This window comes from Erinaceus europaeus, chromosome 13, assembly GCF_950295315.1.
Source record: "Erinaceus europaeus chromosome 13, mEriEur2.1, whole genome shotgun sequence".
NCBI lineage: Eukaryota > Metazoa > Chordata > Mammalia > Eulipotyphla > Erinaceidae > Erinaceus > Erinaceus europaeus.
In genome coordinates, this window is record NC_080174.1 from 1115432 (window position 1) to 1142259 (window position 26828).

The 26828-nt window shown below is 47.9% G+C and overlaps 1 protein-coding gene across 1 annotated transcript in view; it reads right to left on the bottom strand.

Annotated features, from left to right (window-relative positions):
- Nucleotides 1–26828, bottom strand: part of LOC103127856 (uncharacterized) — a 135114-nt gene that overhangs the window by 31491 nt on the left and 76795 nt on the right. The window contains exons 60-79 of the mRNA XM_060205114.1: nt 24871–25003; nt 23990–24135; nt 23834–23873; nt 23126–23419; nt 22142–22287; nt 20107–20239; nt 19226–19371; nt 19070–19109; nt 18360–18653; nt 17366–17511; nt 15326–15458; nt 14445–14590; nt 13591–13723; nt 12578–12723; nt 10540–10672; nt 9662–9804; nt 8033–8165; nt 7015–7160; nt 2135–2267; nt 1825–1970 (exon numbers count right to left, since the gene is read on the bottom strand). Coding sequence (XP_060061097.1) covers nt 1825–1970; nt 2135–2267; nt 7015–7160; nt 8033–8165; nt 9662–9804; nt 10540–10672; nt 12578–12723; nt 13591–13723; nt 14445–14590; nt 15326–15458; nt 17366–17511; nt 18360–18653; nt 19070–19109; nt 19226–19371; nt 20107–20239; nt 22142–22287; nt 23126–23419; nt 23834–23873; nt 23990–24135; nt 24871–25003 — 2910 coding nt within the window. The remainder of the gene's footprint in view (nt 1–1824; nt 1971–2134; nt 2268–7014; nt 7161–8032; nt 8166–9661; nt 9805–10539; nt 10673–12577; nt 12724–13590; nt 13724–14444; nt 14591–15325; nt 15459–17365; nt 17512–18359; nt 18654–19069; nt 19110–19225; nt 19372–20106; nt 20240–22141; nt 22288–23125; nt 23420–23833; nt 23874–23989; nt 24136–24870; nt 25004–26828) is intronic.

The window sequence follows — 26828 nt, forward strand, 5'->3', positions numbered from 1 at the left end:
ATTTGAGAGTTTTGAAAATTAATGAAATTTTTCATAAAGTAGTTGACAACCTTGGACCTCTGTCTATAAGACCATATCTTCTTCCTTCTGTGTGCCCCTTCCGCACACAGCAATGTGGAGTAAATCAGACTTTCTTTCTCCTCACTGATCTCTCACTCACATATGGTAAAAATTAAGTAAGTAGCATAGTTCTTGGCTGAAGTGATAGTGTAGTGGTTATGTAAAATTTTTTTCCTGTCTGAGACACCAAAGGTTCCCAGCACCACAACAAGCTAGAGCTTAGAAGTTCCTGGCATAAAAAAAAAAAAAAGGTTCTTCCATACTGCCATGCCCTGACCTTCCACTTTCTGCATTCCCTACAATGATCCTGGGTCCATACTCCCAGAGGGATAAAGAATGAGAAAGCTATCAAGGGAGGGGATTGGATATGGAGTTCTGGTAGTGGGAACTGTGTGGAAATGTATGCCTCTTATCCTATAGTCTTGTCAATATTTCAACTTCCATTTCTAGCCTTCTGGGAGTTCTCCAGACTGCTCTCCACAAGGGTTGGAATAACTGACATTCCCACCAGCAGTGCAGGAGGCTCCTTTGTCCCCAGAGCCTCTCTAGCATTTGATGTTACTGTGCTTTCTGATGTATGATATTCTCACAGGGGTGTAATGATATATCATTGTTGGATTTATTTACATTTCTCTGAAAATCAATGACTTGGAGCATTTCTTCATATGTGTTTTGGCCTTTTGGATTTCTTCTTTGGTGAATATTCTGTTCATATCTTCTTCCCATTTTTTGGATGGGATCGTTTTTTATTGTTGCTGAGTTTGGTGAGCTCTTTAATATATTTTATTTATTAGCCTCTTGTCTGATGTATGGTATGCAAATATCTTCTCCCATTCTGTAAGGAGTCTCTTTGCTTGGGTGGTCATTTCTTTTGCTGTACAGAAGCTTCTTAATTTGATGTAGTCCCATTGATTTACTTTTGTTAAAGTCTTCTTTGCAATTGAAGAAGCCTATAAATTTAGATGGAAAAGAGTGCTGCCAATATTTTTCTGTTAGTATTTGATAGTTTCTAGCCTAACATCTAAGTCCTTGATTCGTTTAGAATTTACTTTTTGTGTAGTGAAGTATAGTGGTTCAGTTTCCCTCTTCTATCACCCTACAATTTCTCTTCTGGGATATACCCTAAGGAAGCAAACACAACCATCCAAAAAGATCTGTGTATACCTGTGTTCATAGAAGCATAATTTATAATAGCCCAAAACAGGAAGCAACTCCTCAGGTGTCCAACAACAGATGAGTGGCTGAGTAAGTTGTGGTCTATATACACAATGGAAAAGTACTCAGCTATTAAGAATGATGGTCCTCATCTTCACCTCATCTTGAATGGAGCTTAAAGGAATCTTGTTAAGTGAGATAAGCCAGAAAGAAAAGGATGAATATGAGATGATCTCACTCACAGACAGAAGTTGAAAAAATAATAACAGAAGTGGGAAACAAAGCAGAATCTGGACTTGAATTGCTGTACTGCACCAAAGTAAAAGACTCTGTGGTGTGGGGTGAAATGTTCAAGTCCTGGAACATGATAGCAGAGGAGGATCTGTGGGGGAAAAAAATCTACCGGGGTGGGGGGTAGACTGTTAGGTGGAAAACTGAGAAATGTTACTCATGTATAAACTACTGTCAACTGTAAACCATGAATACCCCAATAAAGAAAAAAATAAAATTTAAAAAAGTAAGAAATTTACTCTAGCAGGTAAGCCCATTAAAGGAGAAAAGTAAAGACAGCAACAGGGGCCAAAAGAAAACACACACAACTCTTCTTACCTGGGACAACCAGATGCTCTGTGGATGCAGCAGAGGACTCACAGGCGGGGATGCTGCAGTATTCCCACCTCACGGCACTGTTGGTGGTATAGCACCATGGAGCAACTTCTCCTCCAGTGTTACGGCAGTAGTTTCCAGCCAGATTCCTGAAAGAAAAACAATCAGAAGTTCCTATTTCCAATAATATAAAGCAATCATCCACAAGCCTGCTGATTTACCTTTACATGAATACTAAGTTCCTGTGGTGACTGGAATAGAGTCAGACTCAGTGGGATGCATCAGAAGAGTAGGAGACCCATGAGAGACTTACTTGGAGGGATAGCTTTCTGGGGTGTACTTATGCTTGTGAGGGGTCTGTTCCTTCCATCTCTGACAGGTGTGTCCAGATGCAGTCACTGACATGTTTCCTCGATAGTCTTCACCATTTCCCTCCAAACATTGATCTATTGGGTCAGAATTTGTTGGCTGTTAGTCAAGTAGGGGAATGAATTCTTCAACATCAACCCTTTTAATGTAGGGCACCCAGATGCATGGGGAAAGACAATGAAGGTTAGGGTCATCAGCCTCTGTTGTTTTCCATCATTCCCTAAGAATTGTCCACTTGAAAACTATTTTCTCTCACACACACACACATGAACGCACACCATATAGGTATGCATGACTTTCTTGAGCCTCTGTCTGCAAAGAAGGGTTTAGAAACAACTCCATACTTGGTGACAATGGAGTAGATAATCAATTTTTCTCTTTTCTTGGATCTTGTAGTTATAGATAACAAGATCACCATGACTCTACCCACTTCACATGCCCCAAACCATGGTCAACTATAATTTAAAACCCTAACGAGTCAGTTTTTTTAATGGATAGGACAGAGAGAAATTGGGAGAGGAAGGGGAAATAGAAAGGGAGAGAGAAAGACAGACACCTGCCGACCTGCTTCACCATCCAGTCACCCCTCACCACTGTATATGGGAACTGGGTGTTTGAACCGGGGGCTTAAACTGGGATCCTTGCTCAGGTCCCTGTGCTTCATACTATGTGTGCTTAACTTAGTGCACCACCACCTGACCCCAGGATCCAGTTCTTTACAAAGTAAAAGACTGAATGTCCATCAACATTCAGTACTTTAAAGAAAGCACAAACCAGATAGAGGGGAAAAGGTGATACTTTTTGGAGCTTAATCAGAGCTCCAGAATACAGGAAACATGCACAAAGTTCAAGGAAAGAAATTTATAAATACATCTGAGAATGATCTTGTGTAGGGAACTAGATGGTGATATAGGCAGTTGAACGCACATGTTACCATGTTCAAAGACCCAGGTTCAAGCCTCCAGTCCCCACCTACAGGGGAGAAGCTTCACAAGTGGTGAAGCAAGGCTGCAGGTCTCTCCCTTCCCTTCTCCATATGCCCCATCTCTCTTAACTTATGTGCTATCAAATAGAAAGACAGCAAACATGACTACTGGGAGCATTAGATTCACCATGAGGCCACTGAAACCTAGTGACAACCATGGTGGCAGCAAAATATATTTATTTATTACAAAATAGTTGTGTATTAAAAATCAATATATTAACTCAAAGCAGGATTTGACTGAATTTGGATTAAGGAACCACAGTAAAAACCCTGAGTTGAGGGTGAGGGTGGATGTTTGGCTTCATGGGGCAGGGGGGGATGGGAGGGGTGAGAATGGGATAGGACACAGTCTTTTGGTGGTGGGAATGGTGCTTATGTACACTCCTATTAATGTGTAGTCATATAAATCACTATTTATTTAATATGAGAGGGAAAATTTGATTGAATGTCTCAAACTTTTTAATGCACAGACCATAGGCTGAGTATTTGATATGTTGACTCTCTGAAAAGCTTAGATGAGGGAGAACAGAAGCAACCAGTGGCATTACTCTATACGGCACAACTATATTCAAATAATGTCAAAGAATGTAAATTATGGTGATGTTGTGTATGATACAGCAAATCCTAACAATGGGATATTTCAAAGTTAACCCAATTGCCAAATAATGTGATTACAGCAATAACTATCTATTGTCTTCTTAAACCCTAAGACAGCAGGAACCTCCTGATTCCTCTATAGAGTCTATATTTTCCCCAGTCCTGGAACCTCTAGGGCAGGCTCACTTTCCTGTGTCAGACCTTAAAACCAGCCCCCTCCCCATGCTCCATTGCTGACACTATGGTCTATTTACATAATCATTGTTTTGCCTGAAAGATCCCCACCATGTTATCCCCTCAGGGTATTGCTAATTCAGTTAAAACCATCGCAATAGTTGCTAAGGATGCTTCCACCTTCCCAGCATGCCTTTTGCCTCTTTCCACCACCTTTCCTAGCCAATCCCGTTCCTGACTTGCCAATTCCATTTTTATCCCATAGAACCCACTGCTGTTCCTGGTTTCGCTCTTTCTTTTCCGCATCCCGACCTGGAGAAGGGCTGGCGTGCATAGCTAGCCCAGCTAGCTCAGTCAGTAGAGCATGAGACTCTTAATCTCAGGGGCGTGGGTTCGAGCCTCACTTTGGGTGCCAAAATGCCGGGGTAGGTTAACCAAAGAGAGAGACGAGGAACTCGTGGTGGTGTGGTAATACAATTCTTTATTGATGCAGATGCCCCAGAGTTGGGTGAGAAGCACAGTGGGTTTAGGCCACATGGAGCTAACAAAATGGCCATCTCCCACTATGCACGCCAGCCCTTCTCCAGGTCTTCTCCAGGTCAGGACACGAAAGAGAAAGAGGGCAAAACTAGGAACTGCAGTGGGTTCTATGGAATAACAGTCAATATTTATATACATTTCCCATATTTGGGAGCTACTCTCTTCCCTGATCCACCTTTCTGGTCCTTTTTCCAGCCATGACATCATCTCCCCAGATGATAACAATGATCCATCTGCATATCAGATTTGAGGCTCATGGGGAAAAAAAACTAGTATAGTCATGGGCTCTTTGGAATATAACTAAAATAGGCCTACTAGATATCTACAAAACAGAGGCCCCCCCCCCCCCCAACTCTTCATCTGCACTATTCCAGCCTTTAGGTTCATGATTAGTCAACAATTTGTTTGGTTTTACATGTTAATTCTCTTTTCAACCACCAGGTTTCAGAGGCTAACATAAAGCCAACCAGACTTCCCTGGACAGACAACCCCACCAATGTGTCCTGGAGTTCTGATTCCTCAGAACCCTGCCCCACTAGGGAAAGAGAGAGACAGGCTGGGAGTATGGATTTACCTGTCCATGCCCATGTTGAGCAGGGAAGCAATTACAGAAGCCAGATCTTCTGCATTCCACAATGACCCTGGGCCCATACTCCCAGAGGGTTAAACAATAGGGAGGGGATGGGATATGGAGTTCTGGTGGTAGGAATTGTGTGGAGTTGTACTCCTCTTATCCTATGGTTTTGTCAGTGTTTCCTCTTTGTAAATTAATTAATTAATTAATATTTTTTAAAATATTTATTTATTCCCTTTTGTTGCTCTTGTTTTTTATTGTTGTTGATATTGATGTCGTCATTCTTGGATAGGACAGAGAGAAATGGAGAGAGGAGGGGAAGACAGAGAGGGGGAGAAAAAGACAGACACCTGAAGACCTGCTTCACTGTAAAGCGACTCCCCTGCAGGTGGGAAGCCAGGAGCTCGAATCAAGATCCTTACGCCAGTCCTTGTGCTTCACACTGCATGCACTTAATCCACTGCATTACCACCTGACTTCCATAAATCAATATATTATTGAAGATATGAGATGGTTAAAATGAAATAGATGCTGATATGGAAAGACTGAGAAGCTTCTGAATCCCAATATAGGGTTGTCAGAACAAAGTGGAGCTACAAAGACTTCAAAGTATAAAAATAATTAAATAAGGGGCAGGTGGTGGTGCATCCAATAACGTGCACATCACCAAGCACAAGGACCCAGATTTGAGCTCCCTGCTCCACACCTGCAGGGGTCCACTTCATGAGCAGTAAAGCAGGTTTGCATGTGTCTCTCTTTCTCTCCTCCTCTGTATCTCCCCATCCTCTCTCAATTTCTCTCAATCCTATTAAAAATAGAGAAACAAAGGCCACCAGAAGCAGTGAATTTGTAATGTCAACACTGAGCACCAGCAACTGGAGGCAAAATATAATAATAATAATAATAATAATAATAATAATAATAATAAATTAAGCATAAAATGAGGGAGAAACACAAATCAAAGACAAATATAACAACTTGGTTGATGATTTAACCTCAATTAGGCCAGCAAGTCCACTGAACAAAAATGACTTAGAAATCATCATTAAAAGTCTACAAAGAGGGAATTGAGCGGTAGCACAGCAGGTTAAACGCATGTGGCACAAAGCACAAGGACCGACCAGCATAAGGATCCTGGTTCGAGCCCCCGACTCCCCACCTGCAGGGGAGTCGCTTCACAGGCGGTAAAGCAGGTCTGCATGTATCTATCTTTCTCTCCCCCCTCTGTCTTCCCCTCCTCTCTCCATTTCTCTCTGTCCTATACAACAATGACAACATCAATAACAACAATAATAACTACAACAACAATGAAAAAGAAAAAGAGCAAAAAAAGGGAAAATAAATTAATTAATTTAAAAACTTTTTTAAAAGTCTACAAAGACATTAATGGTATACTAGCACTAATTCAGAGGAAGGGAGCAATGATTGCAAAAACAGACTTTAGAAGGAAGACTATTTCCACTAGTAATGGAGGGCATTACATATGAGGAAAAGTGTGGTTTCCTCCTGAAGACACTGCCATCCTCAGTATGTCTGCATTTGACCAGAGCTCCAGAATACAGGAAACATGCACAAAACCAAAAATAAAGAGATGACCACACAGCTATAGTTAAGATATTTATACTTCTCTCCCAGGAATCAATACAAAGAGAACATAAATCCAGAGAAAAACAGAAGGGACACAAAACGCAGTTAACTTCAACTATGAAACCTCTGGAACACTCAACCTGACAGCAGCAGAAGACACATTCATCCAAGACCATTAAAGATCCCGGAATATCTTCTGAATCAGGACATCAATCAACCAGCTAAAAAGCAGTCAAATCACAGAGCATTTGTCTCATCAGCATTAAATGAAAGTAAAAACAGAGCTATTCTAAAGAGTGATCCCACTGCAGGAGAAAAGTGAAGGTGGTATTGGTGGTGCTCAGGAAGCTCACGTGCTCCTTCTTACCTGGGACAACAAATGGTTCTGCGGATGCAGCAGGGGACTCACAGGCGGGGATGCTGCAGTATTCCCACCTCACAGCACTGTTGGTGGTATAACACCATGGAGCTATTTCACCATCGGGGTTACGGCAATAGTTTCCAACCAAATTCCTGAAAAGGAGTTATTATATGTTGTGGTTGTCAAGAAAGCTAGTTTACAGATCTTTACATCAGTCTCATTTATTCTCTTACTGTTGATGATCTTCTATTTATTTTTTTGATTTAATAATGGTTGACAAGATTGTGGGATAAGATCTTGGGGAACAATTCCACACAGTTCCTATCACCAGAGTTCCATGTCCAATGCCCTCTCAATTTCTTTCTGTCCTATCAAGTATAATAGAAAGAAAAAGAAAAGAAAAAGAAGAAAAAAATTGGTTCCCTAGCAATAATCCTGGTAGAAAGGAATAAAGAAAAAAAGAAAGGAAAAGAAAGAAAACCTGAGTAGTGACTAATCAGTGAGCATTATCTAGATATAATGCACTATGAGTAGATTATTATATAGCTTGTTTGGGGACACTCCCGCAAGGTGACCCAGTGGTCTAACAAATTCAATTCTGTATTCCTGTTCTTTCGGGTAGGAACTGACCAGTTTTCATGCAGAAAACATGAGTGTGACATTCTCAAGCTACATGAAACAATGTCCAAGGTCATGGAATTGCCCACTGAGTAGCACTGCCCCATTAGGGAAAGAGAGAGACTGGGAATACGGATTGACCTGTCAATGCCCATGTTCAGTGGGGAAGCAATTCCAGAGGTCAGACCTTCTGCCTTCTGCATCCCATAATGACCCTGGGTCCATAATCCCAGAGGGATAAAGAATAGGAAAGCTATCAGGGGAGGGGATGGGATACGGAGTTCTGGCAGTGGGAACTGTGTGGAATTGTACCCGTCTTATCCTAGGGTTTTGTCAGTGTTTCCATTTTATAATAAATCAATTAATTTTAAAAAAAGAAGTGGAATGAGGCCTGTGAAGAACTCACTTGGAGGGATAGTTTTCTGTTGTGTACTCATGCTTGTGAGGACTCTGTCTCCTCCAGTGCTGGCAGATGTGCCCAGATGCAGTGACAGCCATGTTCCCTCGATAGTTTGCACCATTTTCTTCCAGACACTGATCTAATGAGTAAGAGTGTGGAAGAGTGAATACTTGGACTTTTGAACCTCTGACTGCACATGATGACCATCTCTTTCTGTTCAGACTGAATCTCTCTGAGATACACCTCACTTTGTTAAGTGTTCTTCAGTAGCATCAGTTGTTTGTCCTGCACTATCTCCTAGTCGATTCTATTCAGAATAATAGGAACTGCATATTTACCCATGAAAAAAGTAGGAACGTACACTCTAGAAAGTCCCATTTTGGTAAAAACCATGTTGAGCTCCCAGTTTCTCCACACTCAAATTGCATTCATCCCTGATAGCCTCAAGTTTTCAAGCATAGAGATTTTAGCTTTGTAAACACTGTCATAATATGTAATACTAGGGCAATGTAAGGAGAGATGTGCAAAGGTAGACATCACTATATGGAATGCTTCTATTGATAAAGAAAACTACATAAGGAAATTGGTGGTTTATTCCTGAATGCACAGTAGTTTGGTTTTTTTTTTGCCTCCAGTGTTATCACTGGGGCTCAGTGACTGCACTATGAATCGACTGTTCCAGGAGGCCATTTTTTCCCCTTTTGTTGCCCTTGTTCATCATTGCTGATTTTGGTTTATTATAATTGTTGTTGTTGTTGTTGTTGTTGTTGTTACTGTCACTGTTGCTGGATAGAAAAGAGAGAAATTAAGAGAGGAGGGGAAGACAGAGAGAGGGAGAGAAAGACACCTACAGACCTGCTCAAACCCAGGTCCTTACGCCCATCCTCACACCACAAGCCATCTGGCTTATCCCACTGTGCCACTGCCGGCACCCTCTATACAACTTATTATATATAGAAGTCCAGAATGTATGAAGCAAGCACTAAACAGAGAGGAATATGGTCCCACGATGACTCCTCTCTCAGGGATCAAAAAAAAGATGACAGAAATTCAAAGAGCAATATATGGTTCACAGAGCAATAATCATGTTAATCTTTCTGGAATAGTCAATAACAATAATAGAAGACAGCAGTTTCTTAAAGCATAAAAAATCTCCAAGATTTTTTATTAAAGAATACACTTATAGTGGGAGTCGGGCTGGCGGTAGGACAGCAGGTTAAGCACACTTGCTGCAAACACAAGGACTGGAGCAAGTATCCCAGTTAGAGCTCCCAGCTCCACACCTGCAGAGGGGTCACTTCACAAGTGGTGAAGCAGGTCTACAGGTGCCTACCTTTCTCTTCCCCTCTCACTCTTTCCCTCTTCTCAAAACTTCTCTCTATCCTATGCAGCAAAAACAGAAATGGAAAAACCGGCCATCAGGAGCATGGAAAAATACTGCATGCACTGAGCCCCAAAAACAACCCTGGGGTGGAAAAAAAGAATAAAATTATAATATTAGAAATAAAGAAAACGTAGAAAATTATGCATGATCAGAACAGAATGAAAGTATCAATGATCTAGAATGTGATTTCCTTTTAGGAAAACATGAAGAAAGCATTGGGATGACAAGGAATCTTTCAACAAGCTGCATACCTGGGGGATCCAAACGCTCTGAGGATGAAGGGGACTCACAGGCGGGGATGCTGCAGTATTCCCACCTCACGGCACTGTTGGTGGTATAGCACCAAGGGGCAACCTCTCCTCCAGTGTTACGGCAGTAGTTTCCATCCAGATTCCTGAAAAGGAAGGCATCAGGACTTGGGCTTGCCAAGAAGCCTAGGGAACAGGTGTCCCTGCTGGCTTCTTGACACAGCCAACAGCTCTACGGGGTGCCTGGTTTTGGGGATGTCATGGTGCTCCCTGCGCTCAGCAGCCTGGTGCGTGGGGATGGGAACAGAAATGGGCACTGCTACATGGAGCTGAAGACACAACAACTGTGGGTTCTTCCTCAGATGAGCAGCTTCAACAGGTTTCTTACCACCATCCCACACAGGTGTCCCCTGACGTTGGACTCAAAAGGGAGGGAAGTTGCTTTGAGCTGGACAATGTGTTGGGCTGTGCACATGAGACACAACGCCTCACTGCTGTGTCAGTACCACCTGATACCCATGGGCCCTATTCCTGTGTGTCAAGTGTGCCTCGCCTGTGCTCAGAGAACCTTCCACATCATGACTCGATTGCTGTGGCCCCTGTCAAAGCAGAAGCAGGCCAGGCGGGACTCCTTCCTGCCATTCCCTAGTGAGGAGAGCAGAAGCCCGTCCTGCGGACAGACTTTTCTATGAAAGACCTGGGGGTACTGGGGTCATGGCCAGCGAAGGCGGCACAGGGTGCTACAGTGCTGTCCCCAACTCATGCTCTCGTCTCCTTGCTGTAGATAGGCCTTGGCCACAGGTGCTAGGCTACGTCCAGGGAAAGGATAAACGTCCCAATCACGACTTCACGCTGGGACGTAGAACCATGGGGACACCTACTTGGTGGGGTAGTTTTCCGGGGTCCAACTGTGGCTGTGAGGGCTCTGTTCCCTCCAGCGCTGACAGGTGTACCCAGAGACAGTCACAGCTACGCTGCCCCTGTAGTTCTCACCAGTGCCTTCCAGGCACTGACCTGTTAGGGCAGAAAGTGAGGACGTTGTGTTTGCACGAAGGAACATAGCGCAACAAAGCATTCATCTTTTCTTTTCTTTCTTCTCTCTCTCTCTCTCTCATTCCCGTTCTCTATCTCTTTCCCATGCAGAAATCAGAGAAGCCTGAGCAGAAAGCAGAATCATTGGAAGCATGGTTCTTGTCTTCCCTTCACCCTCTGATTTGGACATTGTAGTAGGGGTAATTCTTGTCAGAAGGTGTCTCTTTGCTAAGTCTCCATCCCACGAACACCTCTCAAGAAAGCCCCCTTCCAGTGGAGAATACCCCCTCTCCATCATCCCCTCGCTCGCTCACTGAGTTCCCCTTTGTGGTGTTCACATAGTACATCCAGGTCTGCTGGTCTCTGCATACACTGAGCACTCAACTTGCTGTGTGGAGCAGGGTCTTCAGTCAACTGAGCGACTGAATCACGTACCACAGGCTTTCACACAGAATGGCACAGAATGCAATGGAGACACGGTGCCCAGGCACTCACACCAGTATGTTGAGACTACGGGCTCATGTGTGAAAAATCCAGTCTGTCCAGAGAAAATGGAACATGACAAAAGGACAATAAACAGAGATCCTGACCACCGGAGTCTTCTAGCAGGGGATGGGATGAGCAGAGGCAGAGAACACTGGGCAGACCCCACTTCGCCTGAGATGCAGAGATGACAAAGACTCGATCAAGGCATGGAAAGAAAGCACCACCATGAATGAGTATATGTGTGTGTGTCTCTGTGATGTGTGTGTGTCTTTGTGATGTGTTTTTGTGTGTGTGTGTATGTGTGTGTGTGTGTGTGTGTGTGTACGTGCGCATGCGTGGAAGCACTACAATGTGGCTGGAGAAGAGAAAGCTCCATGGGGAAAGGCCTCATGACCCGGGAAGTCAGGTGGGCACAAAACCCAAGCACCTTGAAGTCAGTTGGAAACCCCTGAGGCTAGGCTTCTACAGGCAGAGCCGCGGAGTAAGAAGAGACACAAAGTGGCTCAGCAAAACAACATGAACTGGTGACCTTGAGCCTGCCTGGGCTCAAGTCGGGGAAACCACTGGCCTGTTACCCCAGGACATAAGGGGTACTCAGGTCACTGATCTGGCAGCACAAACTCCCTGCAAGGCCTAGGGAGTTAGCTAATTGAGCACTCTGGCTCTGTGCCTGCACAAAAGGGAACTCTAGTAGGCTCCATGCCTACTGTGAGACTTCCGGGCAAAAGGGACTTCCAGAAATGGGTCTATACTATCTGATGGGTCATTGGAGGTGGACAACAAAGGACTAGAGCAGCTGTAAAGCTGACTATGGACTGGACTTTGCTGCAAAGGAAAAAAAGATGTTGAGGCCCAGAAGTGTCACTCCTAGTGGGGCAAACATATTACCTTACAGTGTGCTGGCACCCAAGTTCTAGCCAAAACTTTACCCCAGCAGAGAAAAAATAGCAGAAGATATGTTCTTGCCAAGAGCACGTGAACTATTCCCCAGGAAACTCTTCTCAACCAAAACGCCAACATCAACAAATAGCAACGAAAGTTGGTAAGCCCGGAGCGTTTACTTTGACCAGAACAGAACCATCAAATCGACACATTGATTCTAAAAGGGCCATCCTACACAAGAAGAAGGAGGAGGACGAGGAGGATGAGGAGGAAAAGGAGGAGGAGGAGGAGGAGGAGGAGGCAGAGGAGGAAGAGGAGGAGGAGGAGGATAAAAGAAGAAGAAGAAGAAGAAGAAGAAGAAGAAGAAGAAGAAGAAGAAGAAGAAGAAGAAGAGAAGAAGAAGAAATAGAAGATGATGATGAAGAAGGAGAAGGAGAAGGAGTAGGAAAGTGAAGACAGCAAAATTGGCCCTCCAGGGAGCATTGCAGGCCACCAGCAATATCTCACAACCCTTCTTACCTGGGACAACCATGGGCTCTGTGGGTGGGCTTGAGGACTCACAGGCAGGGATGCTGCAGTATTCCCACCTCACAGCACTGTTGGTGGTATAACACCATGGGGCAATTTCTCCATCAGGGTTCCGGCAGTAGTTTCCAACCAAATTTCTGAAGACGGAGGGACAGTGATCAGGTTTGCCGAGAGGGTTACACAACACGACCAGCTTTTGCCTTTTTCATTTTCCTGTTTCCTTTCTTCTTTCTTATCTACCATCTCAATACCATTCCTCACTCTGTGGATGTTGACTTCATTGCACCATGTTCCCTAAAACACCATTTCCAGCACATACTGTGCAAAGACAGAAGCAAATACCCACGCAGCCTTCCTAAGCAGAAGATTCCAGTACATTTCACAGAAAGGTGACACAGAGTCACCTCTAGACTTAGGCTCACAAAGGCAAGAGTGTGATTCTGGGCTGCTTAGAGTACTGAGCTGTACTGTGCTGTTCTGCGCTGTGCTGTGCTGTGCTGCGCTGCACTGCGCTGCGCTGTGCTGTGCTGTGCTGTGCTGTGCTGTGCTGTGCTGTGCTGTGGAAAGACAATGTCACATTTCCATACTCCTCCCACCTCACGGTCATCGTGAGTCCTAGTAATGTCCTGGAAGTGTGCCACTCTAAATTCAGAGTGTCTCCAGGCTCCATCACTCTACTGCTTGTGGCACTTGATAAAACAGCTCGCTGATAGGGCCCAGTGTCAGGTACCCCTCCTCAATAGAACGGGGTTCTCTCTGGGACTGGCGTTGATCACAAATGATTGGGGATCCAGGGCTGGGGTTTGCTAGGGAGCTGAGGGGTGTAAGAAGGCAAAGCACTTTCACAAACAGTGCTGTTGCAGATTCCTGCTGTGTTCCACTTTGTCTGTCTGCACAGTCCCAGGCCAGATGGTTTGGTTGTAGGTCACAGGAATACAATGACTCTAGAGGAAAGATCCCACGGACAAGGGACTGACTGTGAGGGAGAACGTGGGGGCACCTACTTGGTGGGGTAGTTCTCTGGGGTCCTGCTGTGGTTGTGAGGGCTCTGTGCCCGCCACTGCTGACAGGTGTGCCCAGAGGCAGTCACAGCCACGCTCCCCCTGTAGTTCTCACCGGTGCCTTCCAAGCACTGACCTGTTGGGTCGGAGAGCAACATGGTTATGTCTGTGGGGAGAGAGGACACCAGAACAAGGAGATCTTTGCAAAGGTGGAAAGTATGAAGCCTGGGAAGAGACAAAAGGCATGGCCCAGGAGAGCCTCCCTGCCTCTCTTCCACACCTAGGCCCTTGTCCGGTCATGAATAAAGGGGTGCTTCTTGTCAAAGAAAATGTCAGTTTTCTCAGTGGCCAGCCACAATCACACTGTGTGCAAGCCTTCTTGGAAAGGGAGTTAGAGGGACAGAGAAATAGACACACACACACACACACAGACAGACAGACAGACACACAGTGAGAGAGACAATAAAGAGAGAGAATCTCAAGGCCTCAGCTAAGACGTAGCCATCAGCACAGCCTTCTCACCAGCCAATACAAAGCAGATCAGGAGGACAGACACAGTGGATACAGAAGGAGCAAACTGCTCTAGAAGATTTGCACTCGGTGACCTTCCCTGAGCACCCCAGCTGGCAAAATCACAGACACATTCTGCACAAGAGCACAGGAAGCACTGCCCAGGAGTCTCTCTGAACAGGGAAACTCACGTCAACCTCCAGAGAGCTGTGAGCCGGAACCGCCCACGTTCTGCTCACAACACAGCGGACACATCAAGAGAGCTCCCCCAGAAAGACCAGCCCAGTGAAGGAGCAGCATCAAGACAGCATGGGTGGCCCTGGGGAGAGTCTCAGGGCCTTCCTTACCTGGGACAACTTGCTGCTCCGTGGGAGGGGTAGGGGACTCACAGGCGGGGATGCTGCAGTATTCCCACCTCACGGCACTGTTGGTGGTATAGCACCAAGGGGCAACCTCTCCTCCAGTGTTACGGCAGTAGTTTCCATCCAGATTCCTGAAAAGGAAGGCATCAGGACTCGGGCTTGCCAAGAAGCCTAGGGAACAGGTCTCCCTGCTGGCTTCTTGACACAGCCATCAGCTCTACTGGGTGCCTGGTTCTTGGGATGTCATGGTGCTCCCTGCCCTCAGCAGCCTGGTGCGTGGGGATGGGACCAGAAAAGGGCACTTCTTCATGGAGCTGAAGACACAACAACTGTGGGTTCTTCCTCAACTGAGAAACTTCAACAGGTTTCTTACCACCATCCCACACAGGTGTCCCCTGACACTGGACTCAAAAGGGAGGGAAGTTGCTTTGAGCTGGACAACGTGCTGGGCTGTGCACATGAGACACAATGCCTCACTGCTGTGTCAGTGTCACCTGATACCCATGGGCCCTATTCATGTGTGTCAAGAGTGCCTCGCGTGTGCTCAGAGAACCTTCCACATCATGACTCGTTTGCTGTGTCCCCTGTCAAAGCAGAAGCAGGCCAGGTGGGACTCCTTCCTGCCATTCCCTGGTGAGGAGAGCAGAAGCCCGTCCTGCGGACTGACTTTTCTATGAAAGACCTAGGGGTACTGGGGTCATGGCCAGCGGTGGCGGCACAGGGTGCTACTGTGCTGTCCCCAACTCATGCTCTCGTCTCCTGTCTGCAGATAGGTCTTGGCCACAGGCGATAGGCTACGTCCAGGGAATGGATAAACATCCCAATCACCACCTCACGCTGGGACGTAGAACTATGGGGACACCTACTTGGTGGGGTAGTTTTCTGGGGTCCAACTGTGGCTGTGAGGGCTCTGTTCCCTCCAGCGCTGACAGGTGTGCCCAGAGACAGTCACAGCAACGCTGCCCCTGTAGTTCTCACCGGTGCCTTCCAGGCACTGACCTGTTAGGGCAGAAAGTGAGGACGTTGTGTTTGCATGAAGGAAACATAGCACAACAAAGCATTCATCTTTTCCTTTCTCTCCTTTCTCTCTATATCTCTCTCTCATTCCTGTTCTCTCTCTCTCTCTTTCCCATATAGAAATCAGAGAAGCCTGAGCAGAAAGCAGAATCATTGGAAGCATGGTTCTTGTCTTCCCTTCACCCTGTGTTTGGACATTTCAGTACGGGTAATTCTTGTCAGAAGGTGTCTCCTTGCTGAACACCTTCAAGAAAGCCCCCTTCCAGTGGAGAATATCCCCTCTCCATCATCCCCTCGCTCGCTCACTGAGTTCCCCTTTGTGGTGTTCACAAAGTACATCCAGGTCTGCTGGTCTCTGCATACACTGAGCACTCAACTTGCTGTGTGGAGCCAGGTCTTCAGTCAACTGAGCGACTGAATCACGTACCACAGGCTTTCACACAGAATGGCACAGAATGCAATGGAGACATGGTGCCCTAGGCGCTGCACCCCAATATGTCGAGACTAGGGGCCCATGTGTGAAAAATCCAGTCTGTCCGCAGAAAATGGAACATGACATAAAGGACAATGGACAGAGACCCTGACCACCGGAGTCTTCTAGCAGGGGATGGGATGAGCAGAGGCAGAGAACACTGGGCAGACCCCACTTCGCCTGAGATGCAGAGATGACAAAGACTCGATCAAGGCATGGAAAGAAAGCACCACCATGAATGTGTATATGTGTGTGTGTCTTTGTGATGTGTGTGTGTCTTTGTGATATGTGTGTGTGTGTGTGTGTGTGTGTGTGTGTGTGTGTGTACGTGCTCATGCGTGGAAGCACTACAATGTGGCTGGAGAAGAGAAAGCTCCATCGGGAAAAGCCTCGTGACCCGGGAAGTCAGGTAGGCACAAAACCCAAGCACCCTGAAGTCAGTTGGAAACCCCTGAGGCTAGGCTTCTACAGGCAGAGCCACGGAGTAAGAGGAGACACAAAGTGGCTCAGCAAAACAACATGAACTGGTGACCTTGAGCCTGCCTGGGCTCAAGTCGGGGAAACCACTGGCCTGTTACCCCAGGACATAAGGGGTACTCAGGTCACTGATCTGGCAGCACAAACTCCCAGCAAGGTCTGGGGAGTTAGCTAATTGAGCACTCTGGCTCTGTGCCTGCACAAAAGGGAACTCTAGTAGGCTCCATGCCTACTGTGAGACTTCCGGGCAATAGGGACTTCCAGAATTGGGTCTATACTATCTGATCGGTCATTGGAGGTGGACAACAAAGGACTAGAGCAGCTGTAAAGCTGACTATGGACTGGACTTTGCTGCAAAGGAAAAAAAGATGTTGAGGCCCAGAAGTGTCACTCCTAGTGGCGCAAACATATTACCTTACAGTGTGCTGGCACCCAAGTTCTAGCCAAAACTTTACCCCAGCAGAGAAAAAATAGCAGAAGATATGTTCTTGCCAAGAGCACGTGAACTATTCCCCAGGAAACTCTTCTCAACCATAACGCCAACATCAACAAATAACAACGAAAGTTGGTAAGCCCGGAACGCTTACTTTGACCAGAACAGAACCATCAAATCCACACAGTGATTCTAAAAGGGCCATCCTACACAAGAAGTAGGAGGAGGAGGAGGAGGAGGAGGAGGAGGAGGAAGAGAAGGTAGAGGAGGAAGAGGAAGAAGAGGAGGAGCAAGAGGAGATTGAGAAGGTGAAGAAGAAGAAGAAGAAGAAGAAGAAGAAGAAGAAGAAGAAGAAGAAGAAGAAGAAGAAGAAGGGAAGAAGAAGAAATAGAAGATGATGATGAAGAAGGAGTAGGAGAAGAAGAAGGAGTAGGAATGTGAAGACAGCAAGATTGGCCCTCCAGGGAGCACTGCAGGCCACCAGCAATATCTCACAACCCTTCTTACCTGGGACAACCATGGGCTCTGTGGGTGGGCTTGAGGACTCACAGGCAGGGATGCTGCAGTATTCCCACCTCACAGCACTGTTGGTGGTATAACACCATGGGGCAATTTCTCCATCAGGGTTCCGGCAGTAGTTTCCAACCAAATTTCTGAAGACGGAGGGGCCGTGATCAGGTTTGCCGAGAGGGTTACACAACACGACCAGCTTTTGCCTTTTTCATTTTCCCGTTTCCTTTCTTCTTTCTTATCTACCATCTCAATACCATTCCTCACTCTGTGGATGTTGACTTCATTGCACCATGTTCCCTAACACACCATTTCCAGCCCATACTGTGCAAAGACAGAAGCATATACCCACGCAGTCTTCCTAAGCAGAGGAATTCCAGCACATTTCACACAATGGTGACACAGAGTCACCTCTAGATTTAGGCTCACAAAGGGAAGAGTGTGATTCTGGGCTGCTTAGAGTACTGAGCTGTACTGTGCTGTTCTGCGCTGTGCTATGCTGTGCTGCGCTGTGCTGTGCTGTGCTGTGCTGTGCTGTGCTGTGCTGTGGAAAGACAATGTCACATTTCCATACTCCTCCCACCTCACGGTCATCGTGAGTCCTAGTAATGTCCTGGAAGTGTGCCACTCTAAATTCAGAGTGTCTCCAGGCTCCATCACTCTACTGCTTGTGGCACTTGATAAAACAGCTCGCTGATAGGGCCCAGTGTCAGGTACCCCTCCTCAATAGAACGGGGTTCTCTCTGGGACTGGCGTTGATCACAAATGATTGGGGATCCAGGGCTGGGGTTTGCTAGGGAGCTGAGGGGTATAAGAAGGCAAAGCACTTTCACAAACAGTGCTGTTGCAGATTCCTGCTGTGTTCCACTTTGTCTGTCTGCACAGTCCCAGGCCAGATGGTTTGGTTGTAGGTCACAGGAATACAATGACTCTAGAGGAAAGATCCCACGGACAAGGGACTGACTGTGAGGGAGAACGTGGGGGCACCTACTTGGTGGGGTAGTTCTCTGGGGTCCTGCTGTGGCTGTGAGGGCTCTGTGCCCGCCACTGCTGACAGGTGTGCCCAGAGGCAGTCACAGCCACGCTCCCCCTGTAGTTCTCACCGGTGCCTTCCAAGCACTGACCTGTTGGGTCGGAGAGCAACATGGTTATGTCTGTGGGGAGAGAGGACACCAGAACAAGGAGATCTTTGCAAAGGTGGAAAGTATGAAGCCTGGGAAGAGACAAAAGGCATGGCCCAGGAGAGCCTCCCTGCCTCTCTTCCACACCTAGGCCCTTGTCCGGTCATGAAAAAAGGGGTGCTTCTTGTCAAAGAAAATGTCAGTTTTCTCAGTGGCCAGCCACAATCACACTGTGTGCAAGCCTTCTTGGAAAGGGAGTTAGAGGGACAGAGAAATAGACACACACACACACACACACACACACACACACACAGACAGACAGACACACAGAGAGAGAGACAATAAAGAGAGAGAATCTCAAGGCCTCAGCTAAGACGTACCCATCAGCACAGCCTTCTCACCAGCCAATACAAAGCAGATCAGGAGGACAGACACAGTGGATACAGAAGGAGCAAACTGCTCTAGAAGATTTGCACTCGGTGACCTTCCCTGAGCACCCCAGCTGGCAAAATCACAGACACATTCTGCACAAGAGCACAGGAAGCACTGCCCAGGAGTCTCTCTGAACAGGGAAACTCACGTCAACCTCCAGAGAGCTGTGAGCCGGAACTGCCCACGTTCTGCTCACAACACAGCGGACACATCAAGAGAGCTCTCCCAGAAAGACCAGCCCAGTGAAGGAGCAGCATCAAGACAGCATGGGTGGCCCTGGGGAGAGTCTCAGGGCCTTCCTTACCTGGGACAACTTGCTGTTCCGTGGGAGGAGTAGGGGACTCACAGGCGGGGATGCTGCAGTATTCCCACCTCACGGCACTGTTGGTGGTATAGCACCAAGGGGCAACCTCTCCTCCAGTGTTACGGCAGTAGTTTCCATCCAGATTCCTGAAAAGGAAGGCATCAGGACTCGGGCTTGCCAAGAAGCCTAGGGAACAGGTCTCCCTGCTGGCTTCTTGACACAGCCATCAGCTCTACTGGGTGCCTGGTTCTTGGGATGTCATGGTGCTCCCTGCCCTCAGCAGCCTGGTGCGTGGGGATGGGACCAGAAATGGGCACTTCTTCATGGAGCTGAAGACACAACAACTGTGGGTTCTTCCTCAGCTGAGCAGCTTCAACAGGTTTCTTACCACCATCCCACACAGGTGTCCCCTGACACTGGACTCAAAAGGGAGGGAAGTTGCTTTGAGCTGGACAACGTGCTGGGCTGTGCACATGAGACACAATGCCTCACTGCTGTGTCAGTGTCACCTGATACCCATGGGCCCTATTCATGTGTGTCAAGAGTGCCTCGCGTGTGCTCAGAGAACCTTCCACATCATGACTCGTTTGCTGTGTCCCCTGTCAAAGCAGAAGCAGGCCAGGCGGGACTCCTTCCTGCCATTCCCTAGTGAGGAGAGCAGAAGCCCGTCCTGCGGACAGACATTTCTATGAAAGACCTAGGGGTACTGGGGTCATGGCCAGCGGTGGCGGCACAGGGTGCTACTGTGCTGTCCCCAACTCATGCTCTCGTCTCCTGTCTGCAGATAGGTCTTGGCCACAGGCGATAGGCTACGTCCAGGGAATGGATAAACATCCCAATCACCACCTCACGCTGGGACGTAGAACTATGGGGACACCTACTTGGTGGGGTAGTTTTCTGGGGTCCAACTGTGGCTGTGAGGGCTCTGTTCCCTCCAGCGCTGACAGGTGTGCCCAGAGACAGTCACAGCAACGCTGCCCCTGTAGTTCTCACCGGTGCCTTCCAGGCACTGACCTGTTAGGGCAGAAAGTGAGGACGTTGTGTTTGCATGAAGGAAACATAGCACAACAAAGCATTCATCTTTTCCTTTCTCTCCTTTCTCTCTATATCTCTCTCTCATTCCTGTTCTCTCTCTCTCTCTTTCCCATATAGAAATCAGAGAAGCCTGAGCAGAAAGCAGAATCATTGGAAGCATGGTTCTTGTCTTCCCTTCACCCTGTGTTTGGACATTTCAGTACGGGTAATTCTTGTCAGAAGGTGTCTCCTTGCTGAACACCTTCAAGAAAGCCCCCTTCCAGTGGAGAATATCCCCTCTCCATCATCCCCTCGCTCGCTCACTGAGTTCCCCTTTGTGGTGTTCACAAAGTACATCCAGGTCTGCTGGTCTCTGCATACACTGAGCACTCAACTTGCTGTGTGGAGCCAGGTCTTCAGTCAACTGAGCGACTGAATCACGTACCACAGGCTTTCACACAGAATGGCACAGAATGCAATGGAGACATGGTGCCCTAGACGCTGCACCCCAATATGTCGAGACTAGGGGCCCATGTGTGAAAAATCCAGTCTGTCCGCAGAAAATGGAACATGACATAAAGGACAATGGACAGAGACCCTGACCACCGGAGTCTTCTAGCAGGGGATGGGATGAGCAGAGGCAGAGAACACTGGGCAGACCCCACTTCGCCTGAGATGCAGAGATGACAAAGACTCGATCAAGGCATGGAAAGAAAGCACCACCATGAATGTGTATATGTGTGTGTGTCTTTGTGATGTGTGTGTGTCTTTGTGATGTGTGTGTGTGTGTGTGTGTGTGTGTGTGTGTGTGTGTGTGTGTACGTGCTCATGCGTGGAAGCACTACAATGTGGCTGGAGAAGAGAAAGCTCCATCGGGAAAAGCCTCGTGACCCGGGAAGTCAGGTGGGCACAAAACCCAAGCACCTTGAAGTCAGTTGGAAACCCCTGAGGCTAGGCTTCTACAGGCAGAGCCACGGAGTAAGAGGAGACACAAAGTGGCTCAGCAAAACAACATGAACTGGTGACCTTGAGCCTGCCTGGGCTCAAGTCGGGGAAACCACTGGCCTGTTACCCCAGGACATAAGGGGTACTCAGGTCACTGATCTGGCAGCACAAACTCCCTGCAAGGCCTGGGGAGTTAGCTAATTGAGCACTCTGGCTCTGTGCCTGCACAAAAGGGAACTCTAGTAGGCTCCATGCCTACTGTGAGACTTCCGGGCAAAAGGGACTTCCAGAATTGGGTCTATACTATCTGATGGGTCATTGGAGGTGGACAACAAAGGACTAGAGCAGCTGTAAAGCTGACTATGGACTGGACTTTGCTGCAAAGGAAAAAAAGATGTTGAGGCCCAGAAGTGTCACTCCTAGTGGCGCAAACATATTACCTTACAGTGTGCTGGCACCCAAGTTCTAGCCAAAACTTTACCCCAGCAGAGAAAAAATAGCAGAAGATATGTTCTTGCCAAGAGCACGTGAACTATTCCCCAGGAAACTCTTCTCAACCATAACGCCAACATCAACAAATAGCAACGAAAGTTGGTAAGCCCGGAACGCTTACTTTGACCAGAACAGAACCATCAAATCCACACAGTGATTCTAAAAGGGCCATCCTACACAAGAAGTAGGAGGAGGAGGAGGAGGAGGAGGAGGAGGAAGAGAAGGTAGAGGAGGAAGAGGAAGAAGAGGAGGAGGAAGAGGAGATTGAGAAGGCGAAGAAGAAGAAGAAGAAGAAGAAGAAGAAGAAGAAGAAGAAGAAGAAGAAGAAGAAGAAGGGAAGAAGAAGAAATAGAAGATGATGATGAAGAAGGAGTAGGAGAAGAAGGAGTAGGAATGTGAAGACAGCAAGATTGGCCCTCCAGGGAGCACTGCAGGCCACCAGCAATATCTCACAACCCTTCTTACCTGGGACAACCATGGGCTCTGTGGGTGGGCTTGAGGACTCACAGGCAGGGATGCTGCAGTATTCCCACCTCACAGCACTGTTGGTGGTATAACACCATGGGGCAATTTCTCCATCAGGGTTCCGGCAGTAGTTTCCAACCAAATTTCTGAAGACGGAGGGGCCGTGATCAGGTTTGCCGAGAGGGTTACACAACACGACCAGCTTTTGCCTTTTTCATTTTCCCGTTTCCTTTCTTCTTTCTTATCTACCATCTCAATACCATTCCTCACTCTGTGGATGTTGACTTCATTGCACCATGTTCCCTAACACACCATTTCCAGCACATACTGTGCAAAGACAGAAGCATATACCCACGCAGTCTTCCTAAGCAGAGGAATTCCAGCACATTTCACACAATGGTGACACAGAGTCACCTCTAGATTTAGGCTCACAAAGGGAAGAGTGTGATTCTGGGCTGCTTAGAGTACTGAGCTGTACTGTGCTGTTCTGCGCTGTGCTGCGCTGTGCTGTGCTGTGCTGTGCTGTGCTGTGCTGTGCTGTGGAAAGACAATGTCACATTTCCATACTCCTCCCACCTCACGGTCATCGTGAGTCCTAGTAATGTCCTGGAAGTGTGCCACTCTAAATTCAGAGTGTCTCCAGGCTCCATCACTCTACTGCTTGTGGCACTTGATAAAACAGCTCGCTGATAGGGCCCAGTGTCAGGTACCCCTCCTCAATAGAACGGGGTTCTCTCTGGGACTGGCGTTGATCACAAATGATTGGGGATCCAGGGCTGGGGTTTGCTAGGGAGCTGAGGGGTGTAAGAAGGCAAAGCACTTTCACAAACAGTGCTGTTGCAGATTCCTGCTGTGTTCCACTTTGTCTGTCTGCACAGTCCCAGGCCAGATGGTTTGGTTGTAGGTCACAGGAATACAATGACTCTAGAGGAAAGATCCCACGGACAAGGGACTGACTGTGAGGGAGAACGTGGGGGCACCTACTTGGTGGGGTAGTTCTCTGGGGTCCTGCTGTGGCTGTGAGGGCTCTGTGCCCGCCACTGCTGACAGGTGTGCCCAGAGGCAGTCACAGCCACGCTCCCCCTGTAGTTCTCACCGGTGCCTTCCAAGCACTGACCTGTTGGGTCGGAGAGCAACATGGTTATGTCTGTGGGGAGAGAGGACACCAGAACAAGGAGATCTTTGCAAAGGTGGAAAGTATGAAGCCTGGGAAGAGACAAAAGGCATGGCCCAGGAGAGCCTCCCTGCCTCTCTTCCACACCTAGGCCCTTGTCCGGTCATGAAAAAAGGGGTGCTTCTTGTCAAAGAAAATGTCAGTTTTCTCAGTGGCCAGCCACAATCACACTGTGTGCAAGCCTTCTTGGAAAGGGAGTTAGAGGGACAGAGAAATAGACACACACACACACACACACACACACACAGACAGACAGACAGACACACAGTGAGAGAGACAATAAAGAGAGAGAATCTCAAGGCCTCAGCTAAGACGTAGTCATCAGCACAGCCTTCTCACCAGCCAATACAAAGCAGATCAGGAGGACAGACACAGTGGATACAGAAGGAGCAAACTGCTCTAGAAGATTTGCACTCGGTGACCTTCCCTGAGCACCCCAGCTGGCAAAATCACAGACACATTCTGCACAAGAGCACAGGAAGCACTGCCCAGGAGTCTCTCTGAACAGGGAAACTCACGTCAACCTCCAGAGAGCTGTGAGCCGGAACTGCCCACGTTCTGCTCACAACACAGCGGACACATCAAGAGAGCTCTCCCAGAAAGACCAGCCCAGTGAAGGAGCAGCATCAAGACAGCATGGGTGGCCCTGGGGAGAGTCTCAGGGCCTTCCTTACCTGGGACAACTTGCTGTTCCGTGGGAGGAGTAGGGGACTCACAGGCGGGGATGCTGCAGTATTCCCACCTCACGGCACTGTTGGTGGTATAGCACCAAGGGGCAACCTCTCCTCCAGTGTTACGGCAGTAGTTTCCATCCAGATTCCTGAAAAGGAAGGCATCAGGACTCGGGCTTGCCAAGAAGCCTAGGGAACAGGTCTCCCTGCTGGCTTCTTGACACAGCCATCAGCTCTACTGGGTGCCTGGTTCTTGGGATGTCATGGTGCTCCCTGCCCTCAGCAGCCTGGTGCGTGGGGATGGGACCAGAAATGGGCACTTCTTCATGGAGCTGAAGACACAACAACTGTGGGTTCTTCCTCAGCTGAGCAGCTTCAACAGGTTTCTTACCACCATCCCACACAGGTGTCCCCTGACACTGGACTCAAAAGGGAGGGAAGTTGCTTTGAGCTGGACAACGTGCTGGGCTGTGCACATGAGACACAATGCCTCACTGCTGTGTCAGTGTCACCTGATACCCATGGGCCCTATTCATGTGTGTCAAGAGTGCCTCGCGTGTGCTCAGAGAACCTTCCACATCATGACTCGTTTGCTGTGTCCCCTGTCAAAGCAGAAGCAGGCCAGGCGGGACTCCTTCCTGCCATTCCCTAGTGAGGAGAGCAGAAGCCCGTCCTGCGGACAGACATTTCTATGAAAGACCTAGGGGTACTGGGGTCATGGCCAGCGGTGGCGGCACAGGGTGCTACTGTGCTGTCCCCAACTCATGCTCTCGTCTCCTGTCTGCAGATAGGTCTTGGCCACAGGCGATAGGCTACGTCCAGGGAATGGATAAACATCCCAATCACCACCTCACGCTGGGACGTAGAACTATGGGGACACCTACTTGGTGGGGTAGTTTTCTGGGGTCCAACTGTGGCTGTGAGGGCTCTGTTCCCTCCAGCGCTGACAGGTGTGCCCAGAGACAGTCACAGCAACGCTGCCCCTGTAGTTCTCACCGGTGCCTTCCAGGCACTGACCTGTTAGGGCAGAAAGTGAGGACGTTGTGTTTGCATGAAGGAAACATAGCACAACAAAGCATTCATCTTTTCCTTTCTCTCCTTTCTCTCTATATCTCTCTCTCATTCCTGTTCTCTCTCTCTCTCTTTCCCATATAGAAATCAGAGAAGCCTGAGCAGAAAGCAGAATCATTGGAAGCATGGTTCTTGTCTTCCCTTCACCCTGTGTTTGGACATTTCAGTACGGGTAATTCTTGTCAGAAGGTGTCTCCTTGCTGAACACCTTCAAGAAAGCCCCCTTCCAGTGGAGAATATCCCCTCTCCATCATCCCCTCGCTCGCTCACTGAGTTCCCCTTTGTGGTGTTCACAAAGTACATCCAGGTCTGCTGGTCTCTGCATACACTGAGCACTCAACTTGCTGTGTGGAGCCAGGTCTTCAGTCAACTGAGCGACTGAATCACGTACCACAGGCTTTCACACAGAATGGCACAGAATGCAATGGAGACATGGTGCCCTAGACGCTGCACCCCAATATGTCGAGACTAGGGGCCCATGTGTGAAAAATCCAGTCTGTCCGCAGAAAATGGAACATGACATAAAGGACAATGGACAGAGACCCTGACCACCGGAGTCTTCTAGCAGGGGATGGGATGAGCAGAGGCAGAGAACACTGGGCAGACCCCACTTCGCCTGAGATGCAGAGATGACAAAGACTCGATCAAGGCATGGAAAGAAAGCACCACCATGAATGTGTATATGTGTGTGTGTCTTTGTGATGTGTGTGTGTCTTTGTGATGTGTGTGTGTGTGTGTGTGTGTGTGTGTGTGTGTGTGTGTGTACGTGCTCATGCGTGGAAGCACTACAATGTGGCTGGAGAAGAGAAAGCTCCATCGGGAAAAGCCTCGTGACCCGGGAAGTCAGGTGGGCACAAAACCCAAGCACCTTGAAGTCAGTTGGAAACCCCTGAGGCTAGGCTTCTACAGGCAGAGCCACGGAGTAAGAGGAGACACAAAGTGGCTCAGCAAAACAACATGAACTGGTGACCTTGAGCCTGCCTGGGCTCAAGTCGGGGAAACCACTGGCCTGTTACCCCAGGACATAAGGGGTACTCAGGTCACTGATCTGGCAGCACAAACTCCCTGCAAGGCCTGGGGAGTTAGCTAATTGAGCACTCTGGCTCTGTGCCTGCACAAAAGGGAACTCTAGTAGGCTCCATGCCTACTGTGAGACTTCCGGGCAAAAGGGACTTCCAGAATTGGGTCTATACTATCTGATGGGTCATTGGAGGTGGACAACAAAGGACTAGAGCAGCTGTAAAGCTGACTATGGACTGGACTTTGCTGCAAAGGAAAAAAAGATGTTGAGGCCCAGAAGTGTCACTCCTAGTGGCGCAAACATATTACCTTACAGTGTGCTGGCACCCAAGTTCTAGCCAAAACTTTACCCCAGCAGAGAAAAAATAGCAGAAGATATGTTCTTGCCAAGAGCACGTGAACTATTCCCCAGGAAACTCTTCTCAACCATAACGCCAACATCAACAAATAGCAACGAAAGTTGGTAAGCCCGGAACGCTTACTTTGACCAGAACAGAACCATCAAATCCACACAGTGATTCTAAAAGGGCCATCCTACACAAGAAGTAGGAGGAGGAGGAGGAGGAGGAGGAGGAGGAAGAGAAGGTAGAGGAGGAAGAGGAAGAAGAGGAGGAGGAAGAGGAGATTGAGAAGGCGAAGAAGAAGAAGAAGAAGAAGAAGAAGAAGAAGAAGAAGAAGAAGAAGAAGAAGAAGAAGAAGAAGAAGAAGAAGAAGAAGAAGAAGGGAAGAAGAAGAAATAGAAGATGATGAT